Source organism: Papio anubis, chromosome 5 (genome assembly GCF_008728515.1).
Source record: "Papio anubis isolate 15944 chromosome 5, Panubis1.0, whole genome shotgun sequence".
NCBI classification, from domain to species: Eukaryota; Metazoa; Chordata; class Mammalia; order Primates; family Cercopithecidae; genus Papio; species Papio anubis.
In genome coordinates, this window is record NC_044980.1 from 74,528,737 (window position 1) to 74,545,651 (window position 16,915).

A 16,915-nucleotide genomic window follows, 5' to 3' on the forward strand; every position below is an offset into this window, starting at 1 on the left:
ACCTAAACTTTTCTTTCATTTCTATTCTGTCTTCTATTCCAAACTCTCTTCTAGTCAAATGCAAAATACTCCATGGGACATTCCTCATGCATTTAGACAGTGAGTGGCAGGATTGAGGAAGATATGACATTAGGGGTAAGGACCTTAATCTAGGTTCCAGAAATTGTGAAAATCAGAAGGAAAGCCCTATGCAAACATTCCAGATTGGCAGGAGGCAGGGACATATAAGGAACAGTATTTTATTAGGAATAGAAGAAATGAACTTCTTGATACCAAACCTACAAACGTCCCTGCATCTCCTCTTGCCACAAGGGTACAGATGGTCCTCTCCCCTCTCACTTCCCAGCATTTGTGCTTTGGACCTCCTTCTCTCAGGCCTTGTGTGGAGTTTTAAACCACTAAACATCTCCTCTCCCCTTGTATCTTCAGACTCTGGCCCTCTATTGTCTCCTTCTCTTAAACACTAAACATGCAAATGTCTCTCCCATCTAAAATGAAAAACTTCTCTCTCTAATCTATACTATTCCTCCAGGTATCATTTCTCATCACAGATGAACCATTTTAAAGAGTTGACTATATACCATTTCCCACTTCCTACCTTCAAAGTCACTTCTCGATCTGAAACATTCTTGCTTCCTAGCCCATTACTCAGCTTTATAAGTCATTGATGGCCTTTCCCCAAATCCTAAAAGGACATATATGTTCTGATTACTTTACCTTGCAGTCACCGTTGTCACTACTGACCTTTCTTCTTCCTTCTCGAAACCCTCACTTATTCTTGTTTTCTATTACGCTACACTCTCCTGATTTTCCTCCTACCTTTTTAGCTGAGCCTGTGTCTCTCTTTTTTTTGGTTTTTTGTTTTTTGTTTTTATTTTTGAGACAGAGTCTTACTCTGTCACCCAGGCTGGAGTACAGTGGCATGATCTTGGCTCACTGCAACCGCTGTCTCCCAAGTTCAAGTGATTCATCTGCCTCAGCCTCCTGAGTAGCTGGGATTACAGGTGCCTGCCACCAGTGCCTGGCTTATTTTGCATTTTTAGTGGAGACAGGGTTTCATCATGTTGGCCAGGCTGGTCTCGAACTCCTGACCTCAAGTGATCCACCTGCCTCAGCCTCCCAAAGTGCTGGGATTACAGGCATGAGCCACCATGCCTGGCCAACTTTCTTTCTCCTTTACAGCCTCTTCTTCCTCCTTATTCCTTGGATGTTAATATTGCAAGGTTTCTGTACAAGGCTCATTTTCCTCCCCACTCATGGGTAATACCACTCAACTCTCTCTCTCTCTCTCTCTCTCTTTCTCTTTTTCTTTTTTTAGAGATGAGGTCTCACTATGTTGCTCAGGCTGGGTTCAAACACCTGGGTTCAAGTGATCCTCCCACCTCAGCCTCCTGAGTAGTTGTTACTATAGACACGCGCCACTGCACCCAGCTTCATTCTCTCTCCTTTAAACATCAGACCCATGTAACAAGCTGCCTGCTCAACATCTCCACTTGGATGGCATGTATTTCAGTTTCAGCACACCTAAACAGCTGAACTCTTCACCAAATCCTACCACTTCTACTTCAAGCTTATATCCCTCAAATCCTTCCGCTTCTCTTCCTCCCCACTGATGATACACTAGTTCAAGTAACCATTCTCTACTCCTTACCACAAGAGCCTTCTAAGTGCTCCTCTATTTCTGGACTTATTCCTGTTCCATCCATTATCTATTCTATAGAACTAGAGTGATATGGCTATGGTTGTAAACCTAAAATAAAATTGTAAGGTCACCCAACCATCTGAATGGACTTCCTCCTTGGCCAGGGCACTCTTAAAATTTAACCTGAAAGACTGCTTCAGGCCATGACAGGAAGTGGGAGTGGGACTTGACTCATTATACTCTCCAGTGTTAACATCAACACAGTCCTTAAATCTGATAAGAAGCATTTACAATCTATTCTCTCTGAAGCCTGTTGCAGGCCTCATCTGCATAATAAGAAATTTGCTTTCCATAATCACTTATCTTAATCCAGACAGTTCTTTTCTATTGATCCCAGGTCTTTAGATAAAGTCAACCAACTGCCAATCAGAAAATTTTAAAATCTATCTATAATCTGGAAGCCCCCGCTTTGAGTAGTCTTGTCTGTCTAGACTGAACCAATGTATTTCTTATATGTATTTAATTGAAGTCTTGTGTCTCCCTAAGATGTATAAAACAAGCTGCACCCTGACCACCTTGGGAACATGTTCTCAGGACCTCCCGAAGGTTGTGTTAAGGGCCATGGTCACTTATATTTGGCTCAAAATAAATCTTTTCTAATTTTGTACAGAGTTTTACTCTTTTCTTTGACAAGATATAAACAAACAGTATTACTCTCCTGCTTAAAAATATAACTGCATTGTATTCTCTTTATAATTAAATTCAAATTCACAGTTTACAAATCCAGCCTCATCCCTAATCACTCTATCACCCCAATTTCCAACATAATGAATTTCTTTCTTTTCTTCCCATGTGCTATACTCTCTCTGCCTTTCACCTCTAGGTCACCGCACATGGTATGGTAAATCTAAAACATCCCCCTTCTCTCTCTCTCCATGCCTTTCTGGCCAACTCTTATATCTACTTAATGCCTTGGCTTAGCTATCAGTTCTTCCAGGTGAAATGTATTTGGCATATGCCTATATGGGACTCTGCATATCCCCTTCAAATACTTCTTTCTCACTGCTTACTTCATTATTTGTTTTCCCCATAGACTGTTATCAGCAAGAGGATAGGGATGTGTGTGTGTTTTATTCACTGGTGTGTCCATAGTATCAAGCATAGTATCTGGCCCATACAAGACACTCAGTAAGTATTTATTGAGATAATGCAATAAACTTTACTAGGTTTGCATGGAGAAATATGCTCAAAGCCTATGAATAAATGAAACTTTAAAAGATACCACAATGTGGTAGAAATACAAAAGAATATAAAGGTATGAACATTACTTCTTCCAGGCAAAAAAAAAAAAAAAAAAATCTATTTGATTAGTTCAGTATCTGTTGAGCACTGTATCAGGTCACTGTTTCTCATGAATATGCTTTTCCAGCGCAAGAAAATGAAGATAAACTTATTTCACTAACTGCTTATTTGTAACTTATTCCCCTCTTGTTCTAGGGAGATTTGAGTTTGATGAGTAGCCGTTATTTTGGAACAAAATTGGCCTATTACAAGATTAACCTATTACATAAAAGATGCCAATCAGATTATTATCTCCCATTCCCAATCCCTTCAAGAGGAGAAGTGAGGGTTTGAAGAAGCTATAATGGCATGCCAATGCTTATAATTACCTATATGGTGGTCTAACATTGACAACTTGATAGCCCACTTTGTAGAAAGCAATCTTATAACTAGTTCGACAATCAGAGAGTCAAGAAAAAGTGCCAACCTCATTGGCCACTTCAAGACGAGAAAATTATCTGCTATGAATGAATTGTATCCTCTCCTAAATTTTTTTTTTTTTTTTTTTTTGAGATGGAGTTTTGCTCTTATTGCCCAAACTGGAGCACAATGGCCTGGTCTTGGCTCACTGCAACCTCTGCCTCCCAGGTTCAAGAAATTCTCCTGCCTTAACCTCCCAAGTAGCTGGGATTATAGGTATGTGCCACCACGCCTGGCCAATTTTTGTATTTTTAGTAGAGACGGGGTTTCACCATGTTGGTCAGGCTTGTCTCGAACTCCTGACCTCAGGTGATCCACCCGCCTTGTCCTCCCAAAGTGCTGGGATTACAGGCTACCTGGGGTGAGCTACCACACCCAGCCCGCTCCCAAATTCATATATTGAAATGAAGGGTTGCGTTTTTAAATAAATTCCTGATTTGAGGGGGTGGGCATTACCAATGTGATGGTAGTTGGAGATGGGGTCTTTGGGAAATCCTTAGGTTTAGATGAGATCATGAAAGTGGGACCCTCATGATGGGACTAGTTCCCTTGTAAGCAGAGACACAAACAGCTTGCTCTCCCCAATATGTAAGGACACAGCGAAAAGGTGACTGTCTACAAGTCAGGAAGACAGCCCTCACCAGAAACTGATCATGCTGGTACTTATCTTGTACTTCTAGCCTCCAGAATTGTGAAAAATAAAATTCTGCTATTTAAGCCACCTATTCTATGGTATTTCGTTATGGCATCCCAAGCCATTATAGAATCGTACTTACAGTTGGAGATTCCACACACTGGTTCCAATTCCAGTTGAACTCAACAGTAGTATATTTAAGTTAAATTACACTAGTGCTGGTTTTTAAGGGTCTTTAAAAAAGTGCTACCTTCCAGAAAAATTTAGAAAATGAAAAAATAAAAAGGAAGCATGAAACCATAAACAGGCCTATTGAAATGCATCATCAAGCCAGTAAAAATGGAATAAAGGATACTTACCACCACCAAGAATGTAAGAATCCTGGTGGTTCCCCCAATGTGATGTTTTTTTCCCATCTTATCTAAAATGAATAAAAGAGATATTACTTTCCTAATAATACTTTTTTCCACACATATTACAAAGTAATAATATTTCCATTTAAAATACTATGGTAATATTTGAATTTTTCATCATTTTCATATTATTTTTTACCCAAGTTTTCCAAGTACTCATTTTACATAGTGAGTTGTTGACTGGATTAGTCTCAGAGAGATGTCACCATTATTTTCCTGAATTTGTTTCATACTGTGCCAGTTGTAAACTCCAGTCTTTCAGTTTCAAATTCATCTTTCTGTGGTCTTTCAGATGCTGAGACTGGAGATCCATACACTACCTTTGTCCTTCATTAAATGGCTTCCTGTTAGGTCCCATAAACTAAGAGAGGCTCTAGAGAGAGGCTGGAAGTAAGAAGAGGGGAGAATGGATTTGTTTCCTGTTAGCTTACTATTCCTGTCAGGGTGACCCCAGTTGCAGTTCATCCAGTGATAATAGCTGTGACAATTGCTGGTTCCATTCTAGCTTTATCCCACACAACCAGAACCAGTCTCTCTGTGCCGCTCAGAAGTATCAGCACAGCTGGGCAATATCTCTCTTCAGAAGTTAAAGGTAAATTTCAGCTCTTCAAGTACCAGCAGTCCCACACCTCCCTCACCTTAGAGGTCTAAGATTCAGCTCTCTGAGGTTTCTCCTCCCATTTTTTTGATAACCGCAAGCTCTTCCTTTTGGTGCCTCAGCCCTAGTGATTGCTCATTGCAATTATTGATTTTATGTAACTTCTGTGTGCTGTTGTTGCTTTCTTTTAAATCTGTTTAGCTATTTCCATATATTACATTCCCTGTTGAAATTCTCAGTATGCTTTTAATTGGTGTGGCTGTATTCTGATTGATACATCACTTCAAATGCCCTCTCATAAAATAATAAAAACATCTTCATTTTAAGCAGAATGGGACATGGGCATAAACTTTAACTTTCTAACATACTAGCTGTGTGAAGTTGGGAGAGTTACCTAAGTCTTCTGTGCCTCAGTTTCCTCATCTATAAAATATGGTTAGTAATAGTCACGTATATCACAAGGTTGTTGTGAGGAAAAAACTGGTTAGTACATGAAAATCACTTAAAAGAGTAACTGACAGGCCGGGCTCAGTGGCCCAGCTACTCCGGAGTCTGAGGCGGGAGAATCACTTGAACCCAGTAGGCGGAGGTTGCAGTGAGCCAAGATTGCACCACTGTATTCCAGCCTGACAGAGCAAAATTCCGTCTTGGGGCGGTGAGGGGTGGGGGCGTGGGGAGTGGGAAGAAAGAGCAACTGACATGCAGGAAGTGCCTGGTAACTGTGAGGTACTAATTTTTTTTTCTTTTACCTAGGAGGGTATTCCTGTAAAACTTCATTACATCATGATTGTCACAGCACCCACAAAATTCCAGTGATATTCCATATAAAAATATTCAAAGTATTTAGGGTTGTGCCAAACAATTTTAACTTACTAATCAGAATAGTTTTCATCTTGCTGGAAACCATACATATAACTAGGAAAAAGGAACAATCAGAGTTGCAACTAAGGAACAATTGTCTATGCTCCTAGTATAAATGGAAAAAGTAAAAATGAATCATTTAAACAGAAAATTAAGCTTCTATTTAAAGTCATTTCAGAATTAGTGTCCTGTTACACTGAGTTATCATGTATACCAAATTCAGATCACCATTAAAATCCCATAATGAAGATAACTCAATTTTGAGGTTTTTCTTTTCTTTCTTTCTGTTTCTTTTATTGAATCAGAAGGTATTTCAGGATCTTAACGCACATCAAAACCACCATTATTAAATAGGAACATCAGTTATCACCACTCACCCAGAAACTTGCAAGAGATTAGGCTTAATATGTTGACTTCAAATTATATCTTAAGGGTTGAGTTTTTAAATACATTCCTGATTTGAGGGTGTAGGCAGAAGACGACATGGGTCTCTCATAAAATAAGAGTTTCTAAAAGACGCTGACATTAACTTTCTAATTGTTTCCATTTCAGCTAAGTTAGAGTTTACTATAATAAAAATTTAAAACAAGATCAACATCTCTAAAAAAGTAAAAGTTCTGACTAAATACTTTTGGATGAGTGTCTGGTTAAGTATTCATACAGTGCCTTTTCTAAGCACTGGATAGCAGTAAACACAAAAGACAGAAATCCCTTCCTTCAGGGAGATTACACCTTAGTAAGGAAGATAGACCATGAACAAAGAAACAAACAAAAAAGTAAATTGTGTTTATATGAGAAGATGACAAATGCAGTGAAGGAAAACTAAGCAGAGAAGGGGGATAAAAAGAGCAGGAAAACAATGAAGTGGAATTACAACCTTAAATAAGGAGATCCAGAAAGACCTCAAAAAAAAACCTCTGTATATAAGTATATGCCTTAGTTTTTTTTTTTAGCTTAAATAATAAAAATTATGTAACAAGACCCCAATCAGTAAAATATGCCCAGAGGCCCTTAATACTACTAAGAAATGAACAACTGTAATTACAGATTTCAAAAAAATGCAAGGAATTCTTTCCATCATCTACTATGTAAGAAGTTAGGAATTCTTATCCCAAAAGGACTTTTTAAAGAAGTTTTAAAACAGGAACTCGGAAAGTGGTCCTAAATATAGAAACAACCAAAAATCCTCTTTAATAAAAAGATGAAAAAAGTTAAGTGCCATTAAAATCACTGAAATTGGTTGGATTTTTAGAGTTCTTAAGTACATAAAGTATAAATAAATGGGAACCTTGAAGTAAAACAAGTAATTTGTTCTCAAAAAATAAAGAGAAATTTTTTGAAGATTAGAAATGTGGCCAGGACGGTAGCTCATACCTGTAATCCCAGCACTTTGGGAGGCTAAGGTGGGTGGATCACTTGAGGTCAGGAGTTCGAGATCAGCCTGGCCAACATGGTGAAACCCCGCATCTACTAAAAATACAAAAATTAGCCAGGCATGGTGGTGTGTGCCTGTAGTCCCAGCTACTCAGGAGGCGGAGGCAGAAGAATCACTTGAACCCGGGAGGCGGAGATTGCCTTGAGCTGAGATAGCACCATGGCACTCCAGCCTGGGCGACAGAGTAAGACTCTGTCTTAAAAAAAAAAAAAAAAAAGGTAATAATAATAATGATAATAATGTAATAGCCATTTTGAAGCACTAAAAGGAAAAATTCCAAGAATTAATGAACTTGAAGTTAGAAAAACTACCTATGAACAATAAACCAGAACATATCATATAAATGTAAGCCAGATCCTAATTTTAATTATCCTAAATGGTAACACAAATAATTTGTATATCTATGCCACCATTTATCTGATAATTTCAGTTCATCAACATTTTATATTACCTTGGTTCATAAAAAATAAGAAATAGTACTTAATGAGATTTATGAGAAACAAAACTCTGATGTCCTGCTAAAATTATAATTTAGCCAAAAACCTATGTCTCATCCTTCTATCACTTTTCTCTTACCACTTTTTCACTAGTTGGTATCTTCTTGAAAGAACATAAGAATAAACCCTCACCGATGTACCCAAACACACTAATATTCCTAATCACTAGAACCATCATAATCATATGACCAGCAAATTTTTCAAGGTACTGTCCTTATGTTTCACCTCAGTTCATCTTGACTTTACATAATATGGCTGTGAAATAAACAGATTTTACTATACTCAGTTAAAAGAAGAACGTGATATGACTTATGGAGGAGTGAAAATGGTATGACTAGGTTTCAATGCTAGGGTGTGCTGCAGGCAGGATTAGATTCACAGTCTATGAGACCCACTGCCCCTCATCCTTACTAAGCAGCTTCCCCTCACGCACTTCCACAACTTCCACAGTCCATTTCCAGCTATCTTGGGAGATAAAGGACTATAGGAAACTACCTATATGGCTTATATTTGATATGGTCTTTTATGAGAAGAAGCCTGAGGTAATACATTTGTGTTTTAAATAGTTTTACATCTTATTATTCCTCAGAGAAACTAAAAAAGCATCACATAGGTCATCATTTTATGCTCACAATATTTTTTACTACATAGTATTCATCCTCCTGTCCTCAAATTGCAAGTCTGTGCCAGAAGCAGGTAAAACTTCGGTCCATCATACTGAAGTTAACATAAAATCCACTCTTTTATAGTTATTGAATGAACCACACTCAAAGCTGTGTTTTAGGTAGGTCCACAGAAGAGACGGTCTATGTTTACACAGTGAATATTGCTAAGTCCAAATGGATCACTATTCTAGATACTACTTGCTTATAGAAAGCATAAAATGGTGCTCAAGAAGAGTCGAAATAGAATCCTGACCTGTAGAAAACTAAACCACATTCGCTGTAGCATTGTTAGAAAAAAATGAAAATTAGAAACAGTGTGCTATCATTAAAAAGAATGAAATACAGCTACCTGGAAAGAGAATCATGCTCTACTGGTTTTTCAAGATGGAAATTTGGAAGGTTGGAGAACATTATATATAGCATAAAACCTTTCTGCTTGGAAAAAAAAAGTATGTATACATACATATGTGTGCTTGTAGGTGTGTATCCATTTTTAAAAATCACATCAAGCCTACAACTATTATCTGTAACAGGGAAAAGGAGGACTTTCATTTTAAATTATATGTAGTTTAATTTTGTTTTTTAGCAAATATGAATTAATGATGGGTGGTGTTAAGGAATGGCCAGAAAATATTCCTAAATGTCAGCAGTCATGTTAAAAACAAATTTTCTGCTGTTTCTGAAGAGGCATTTTCTGTTGTACTGAGTTTCATGGGCTTCAGGCCTATTTAGGTTTTTGGGTGGCATCTTTGCCAATAACATTTTCTCTTTATTCTGTGTTTTCTTCTTCCATTATCCCAACATCAATATGTATCTGCCAAGTCCTAAGGCTTTTTGCTGCTTAATTATCTACCTCACTTCCTTCTGTCATTTGACCAGCTAGGGGCTGTATTCTCCTGTAACTTTCATGTAAATCTCAAGGCCCATTCCTAATGCCATATTCTGCATTTGATGGCCTTGTCTATGAATACGCTGTTTTTATCATATGATCTAACATTTTCAGCATTTCTTCATAAACGTAAAACCAAACACTGAATCATGAGCAAAAGGTCTATCAATAGGAAAAAGATGTCTTATGGTTTAATTATGAAATATATACTATCTGATGGTCACATGTGCAAAATTTTACATATATATAACAATTTTCATTGAAGCACTGTTTTAATTGAAAGAGACTGGAAACACCTAAATGTCCATCAGTACAGGGCTGGTGAACTATATCATGGCACATTTCATAGAATGAAATATGCTACAATCATAAAAAGAGAATTATGACATTTCATGAACCAATATAACACAATTTCCAAAATCTAACAAGTGAAACAAAAATTAAAGCACAAAATGGTGTATAAGCTAACATTTGTACAAGAAAGAAAAAAAAAGATATATATACATAAATGTATACAGGTATACACACACACATTTGCTTAATTTTTCATACTTACTTGCTTCTGGCAAGGTATACTGGTCATTTACCTCTATCTCTCAGCCCTACACCCACCCTTCTATACTCCGTTCTATACTTGGGGCTGGGACTCTGAAAATCACATTTCCTAGCCTCCTTGCCATTTGGCTTCCTGTTAAGTTCTGCCATTATGAGACACTAGCAGGAGATCAAAAAACAGGAAAAAGAGAAGCTTCCTGCCTCTGGCTCCAAAAGTGAAGCCAGGGTAGCACAATTCTGGATGTCAGCAGTATCTTTTTAGGGGTTCTAGTCTTGTCAATGTGGGACCTCTTCAGCAGATCCAGAACCACTTCCACAGTATCTCCAACAATGCAGCAGCAGCTTTGAAGGTTATGGGCTCCAAACTTTTCACAGTACCCATAAATCCTTTCATAATTTTTAATTTAAACAAATATCCAAATAATAACTTTTAATACTACAAAACAATAAAACCAATTCCTGTGTTAAGAAAATAACCTGTATACCTATGTGTAAGTTTGTTTCTAGACTAAATTCCTGAGACTTCTAATTTAGATATAACCTACTGTTCCCACCAATTTTCTAAAATCTCTCATATATAGAAGCATGAGTGTATCTATACACTAAACTACATGTAAAAAATATTGAAATTGAAGTAAAAATTTTTCCTTTCCTTTTTTTTTTTTAGACAGAGTTTCTCGTCATCCAGGCTGGAATGCAGTGGCACGATCTGGGCTCACTGCAACCTCCACTTCCTGGGCTCAAGCGATTCTCCTGTCTCAGCCTCCTGAGTAGCTGGGATTCCAGGAGCCCACCACCACACCCAGCTAATTTTCGTATTTTTAGTAGAGACGGGGTTTCACCATGTTGGCCAGGCTGGTCTCGAACCCCTGACCTCAGGTAATTTGCCCACCTCAGCCTTCCAAAGTGCTGGGATTACAGGCGTGAGCCACCATGCCCAGCCCAAATTTTTACATTTTAATTCAAAAAATTAAAGGCAATAGATGTTTAACAGGAAAAAAAAAAAAGGTGACTATACTCTGAAGCACATAATCTAAAACTGTGCTATTCAACATGATACCCAGTAGTCACATGTGGCTACTTCAGTTTAAAATTAAGTTAACTGAATGTTCCTCAGTTGCACTAGCCATGTTTAAAGTTCTCAATAGTCACACATAATTAGTGACTACCTTATTTGACAGCAAAGATTAGAGACCATTTCCATAATCACAGAAAGTTTTACTGAACAGTGCTACTTTATCTTAGAAGAATGAAAGAAGTATTCCTAAAGAGGACCACCTCTTATTGGGAAAACTTCTTAATGGATCCTTTCTACTTTTGTTTTTATTTTTTGATACAGAAAGACAGAGGCCACTAGGAATGGTGCGAAAGGAAGAATGCAGAGAGGAAAACAAATAGTTCACTTTCTATGTAACAAGAATTTAGGAAGTTGCTAATGGTCTCTTGCGAAGAAGCTCAGGGGTCTGGAAGGATTCAGAAAAGGAAAAAATGAGACAGGTTATGAGAAGTCAACAAGATAGAAGGCAAAGGCATGCTGAGGAAAACAGCTAGTGAAAAATTCCCTGTGGCAATGAGACCAAAGAATTTAAGGTAACTTATGTCTAGTATTCAAGTTAATGTTGGTGCCTATACTGTACAATGCTTAATCTTTTTGGTTATCCCTCAACCTTACATGAGAATCTTTCATACAAAAGAGCAACGAATTAGTGGACCTCTGAAACCATGAGAAAAAAAGAAAACTTCAGGCATATAAAAGGGATAGACCGTAAGAGGGAGAACCAGAGTGGGGCTATAATCACTCAACAGGAGCAAGAAACTACAGCACAAGAACCCTAAGCACCCAATAAAGTCTCACAGATACTGGGGAAGACTCACGACAACCTACAATATTAGGAATTAGAGCTGGAGCCATTTTTATAGAAAGGGTAACACCAAACAGTAGGATTATAGGCCATCCAAGTGACAGACACTTGGAACACACATATACACATCAGGCATATATTTATGCCTCTATTCTTTTTAAATAAGAAACTATACAAGATAGAAAAAAGTTGGTCAAGATTTTTTAAAATGACACTTTTGAGTATTTACTATATGTCAGGCACTATTATAAGCAATTTACATATACTAACTCATTTGAACCACAGCATAACTAAAGTATTGTCAAAATTACCATTATCTTATAACTAGGAAACTGAGAAAGTAAATAAGATGTAGAACATAATTTAAACCCAGGATGTCTGGACCAAAGCAATTGCTTTTACCTCCTATACTATACTGCCTCAAAATTAAAGTTCAAGTGACCGGTTAGGAAATACTAATTAATCTTTTCTCTCTTCCTATACATAAAAGACAAACAGAACAGTTTTGGAGTCTATGATGCTCAATAATTTAGCAATCCTAATAAAATCTGAAAAAGGAATCCCTTAGATGTGTTTAAACTTATATTTCAGGCTAACTTGTTGGCTAACTTAGGACAAATAAGGGCTAGTAATAATGCAAAAATTTTAAGAACGGGAAAATATCTAGAATTGTTACAAAACTCTAATTCTTAATTTCATTTGTTAAGGAGATTGAGCCTTATTCTGAGACATGAATACCATGCAAAACTTCAAGGAAGAGCAGCCATTATCTTTGTATAACAAAATGATATTACCAGAAAAAGGATAGCTTCTAATGAACCTAAAGTAACAAAAGTTAATGTAGAATTGGAAAGAAGATTCCTTAGCATTCTGTTTGTAATTATTAAATGTTGAAGAATAACAAAGATAGAGCAGAGGAAGGGCTTTGTATTGAGAATATTTCTAAATAATATTCAGTTTTTCCCCCTTGGGAGTAAAAAAAATGAAAAGTCACATAAACTACATTTTAGACTCAGGTAGTGGTTTAAAAATCTATCATGAATCAGAGGTAACACTGAGCTAGCTGGCACAACCTAGTTAGAGAAATGTTGTTATTTCTATTGTTAGTCCATTTTTTCTTTCAATTAAGAAAAAAAATGACTGAGTTAACAATAATGTGCCCCACTCTTCTGACTGATAACAAAAGCTATCAAGAGCAGTCCAATTTCTGATAGCCCAGGACAAGGGCATTTTTAGAAAATCAAGATTGGGCAGCTGAGATACACATCTTGCTTGTTCAGATAATGCCTGGAGTTCTAGTTGGCCTTCTCGCAACTTCACCCAAAAGAACAAGCCCATACTAATGAAAGAAGTGACCCAGCACAGTAAAACCTGATTCAGAAGAACTCATTAACATCACGGTCATTCTTAGCCTCATCCATTCAGAGGGAGAACGTCAAATTTGGAAGAAGTAGTCTACTTTGCCTTGAACCAGGGTGAGAACATTGGATAACGTTATAATAATTGATAACAATTGGTGCCATTTCAATCATTTCCTTTTTATTATAATAATCAACTCAAATAAGTAGGCCTCCCTATTTTACGTTCCAATGGGACTATTTTGATTTAGGTAAAAACCTGGGGGTAGACTAGGGAGGGTTTAGGTAAGATTGTTTTTTTACTACTCAGACTAGTTAAGAAGTCATTCAAATAAGCAGCCTTAAATTTTCCACCTGATCCAAGAGAAAATCAGAGAGGAAGCAACCCTCAACAGGGTACAGAGCTCTAAAATATTATATTCTCCTTTTTTACCATCCATGGTTAGGGGGAAAGGGAACCAAGACACCAGAGTACAACCTAATGATGTCACATATATATATATATATATATTTTTTTTTTTTTTAACTTGAAAACCTTCGAAGGCTCCCTTTTGCCAAAGATAAAGTCCAACTTTCTGGCATGGATGCAAAGGTCTTCATGTACAGTTGCCTGTGGATTGTAATATCACCTTAGTTGAAACCCCAGGAAAACCTTTCTAGGAAAAGCTATTTCTAAGGTGGAGAGGGGAGGAGAGTTTAGGTAGAGGGAATATGCCACTGAGTAAAGCCCAGATGACAGAAGCCCTAAGGTATACAGGGAAACCCAAGCAGCTGGATACTGTGGAACGTAAAATGTGAGGGAGGAAATAGCAAACTATTGTAATTTAACCAACTGAAATTATCAAGAACCCTTAGGATGTACTCAGCAATGGCTTATCACAAATCTATCTCCAGGCTTCCATCTTTTAAGCTCAGATAATTTAAGAGAAAGGATTTTCTCTTCTTTATTTTTATTTTTAAATAACTGCACAAATAATATATGTATTCCTTGTTTAAAAGAATTCTGTAACTAAGGATAAAATCCCTTTGAACCCTTTAATATCCCCACTCCCAGAAACAACTAGTCTGACATGTATATTCTTTCAGAATGTTTACTATACATTCGTAAATATATACCCACAAAAATATATAGTATTACTTTATGTTCTAGGGTTTCCAGATACATGGCATACTTCGGCTTTCTTCTTTTACTAGACAATGTTTTAGAAGTCTACCTACGTAAGTCCAAATAGATCTAACTTATTATTTTACATTATAGAAAACTTAACAGCTCAATTAATTTAGCTATTCCCCTACATTGGTTATTTAGGTGTTGACAATGCATTTTTACAGCACCATTCAGAGTTTGGCAACCTAGATAGGGAAGAATAGTTCTGAAAATCACATACACTCATCTCCAAAGTCAAGAAATAATGTGTCTTCTTGGTGATAATAGTTTGTTTTCAGTTTGACGCATCTTGTGAAAGTGAGTTAGACTAATAATTAAGAGAAATCCTCAGTTTTTGGATTCAAACTGCAGCCAGAGAAAATGAAATAACGATAAATACTTGTCAATATGTGTGAATCTCTTCTGAAATTCTAATTTTATTTCCACCAAACAGTCCTAGAAATTCTGTATATACATTTTTCACTGAGCTCAAACCCTAGGAGTCTAGTATCTAGTGATTTGCTCAATTCACATAATCCATTTGAATCTAAATACTTGAACTTCCTTGAATAAGTTAGCAACATTTTTCTTTTTTGATGAGGTTTAATAATCACAGTATCTAATATCTTACAATGTTGGTAAGAAAATATAGCTTTGGGAACCCTCGAGGATTAAGTGAATTGGGCTAGTTCAAAATGGTCCTTGATACAAGGAAGGAGATCATTGAGGAATCTTTTCATTAAGTTTCTACTGCATGAAAACAAAAATTTTAAATTTCCAGAGTACACTATAGGTTCTTTTAAAACACTGTAAGTTGACAGTGGTTAAGAATACAAAAAGACATCCTTCTTGCAATCTCAATCACGTCTTCTATAATACCAGTGTTTACAAGTTAGAAAGGTCATAGTCCTTAGTCTTCTAATTAATGATTTAATGAAACATAGATACACCAAGTGTTTGTTTTGATTTGAATAAACTTTTGAAATCAAATTTTTATTATACTGCATATATTCCTTCTATAGTAAAACAACTGAGTTCTTACATGTTCTGACCAAACCTCTAAAATTCCTTATCTGCAAATAAGCCCTACCAGTTCACATATACCAGTTAATTAAAAATAAGAGTAGGGGTTGTGTGCATTTGTTTACTTCGAGTAGCAGCTGGATCTCAAGAAGGCTATACCTCAGGCAGCGAACTACTGGCAATGAGTTGTCTGTTGTGCTCTCGATGTGCTGGGGACCAAACTGGCGAGCTCACCAGAGGTAGTATGATTTCAAGCAGCACCGTCCAATAGAAATAGAAACGTGGGCCACAAATAAGAACGATATGTATAATTTAAATTTTTTTTTTTTTTTTTTGAGACGCAGTCTTGCTCTGTCGCCCAGGCTGGAGTGCAGTGGCGCTATCTCGGCTCACTGCAAGCTCCGTCTCCCGGGTTCCCACCATTCTCCTGCTTCAGCCTCCCGAGTAGCTGGGACTACAGGCGCCCGCTACCACGCCTGGCTAACTTTTTGTATTTTTAATGGAGACGGGGTTTCACCGTGTTAGCCAGGATGGTGTCGATCTCCTGACCTTGTGATCCACCCGTCTTGGCCTCCCAAAGTGCTGGGAGGCATGAGCCACCACGCCCAGCTAAAAATTTTTTAATTTTTAATTTTCATGGGTACATAGCAGTATATATATTTATGGGGTACATAAGGTATTTTGATACAGGCATATAATGTGTTATCCAATTTAAAACTTTTAATAGCCATATTTAAAGAAAAGTTAAAATTAATTTTAGTAATATGTTTTATTTTACCTAATATAGGCAAAATACTATCACTTCAATGTATGACCAAAATTTTAAAACTATTAATGATATTTTATATTCTTTTGTTCACACTGTCTTTAAAATACTGTACTTCACACATATAGCACTTCTTAATTGGATCACATTTCAAGTGCTCAAAAATCTATATATGGCTAGTGTTTACCATATTGGACAGCACAGATATAGAGGAAAAACCAAAAGCATTGGGATTAACATAGACCTAAGTCTGAATTCTAGTTCCATAACTCACTAAGCTTTGTGACCATTAGCCAGTTATAAAAACACTCTGAGCCTTGCTGTCCTCATCAGTAAAACAGAAATAATATTACCTGCTTTGCAAATTTCTTATAAGAATTAGAGATAATATATGTAAAATACCTTGGCACATTGTATGCCTGGCACATAACAGAGCTCAATAAAATCCTCATCATCCTCATACACATAGGAGACAAATAAGGATCACTGTAAGAAAGGTCAAATTCCAGTCAACCTAGGTGCCTATCAGTGGTGGATTAGATGAAGATGGGGTACATATACACCATGGAATAATACACAGCCTAAAAAAGAATGAAATCATATCTTTTAGGCAAGATGGATCAAGCTGGAGGCCATAATACTAAACAAACTAACACAGGAACAGAAAACCAAATACTGCACATTCTCACTTATAAGTGGGAGCTAAACACTGAGCACACATGGACATAAACAGGGGAACACTAGACACTACGGACTACTAGAGGTGAGAGGGAGGGAGGGGAGCATGAATGGAAAAACAACCTATTGGC

The 16,915-nt window shown here is 36.9% G+C and overlaps 1 protein-coding gene across 11 annotated transcripts in view; it reads right to left on the reverse strand.

Moving 5' to 3' along the window:
• The window catches only part of SSBP2 (single stranded DNA binding protein 2), a 324,484-nt gene that overhangs the window by 197,941 nt on the left and 109,628 nt on the right, over positions 1–16,915 (reverse strand). For all 11 annotated transcript variants that reach the window (XR_002522615.2, XM_003899887.4, XM_021939513.2 and 8 more), the window contains exon 3: positions 4,397–4,458. Coding sequence is in view for 10 of the 11 variants with exons in the window: in XM_003899887.4 (XP_003899936.1) it covers positions 4,397–4,458 (62 nt within the window). In the remaining variant the exon portion in view is untranslated. The remainder of the gene's footprint in view (positions 1–4,396; positions 4,459–16,915) is intronic.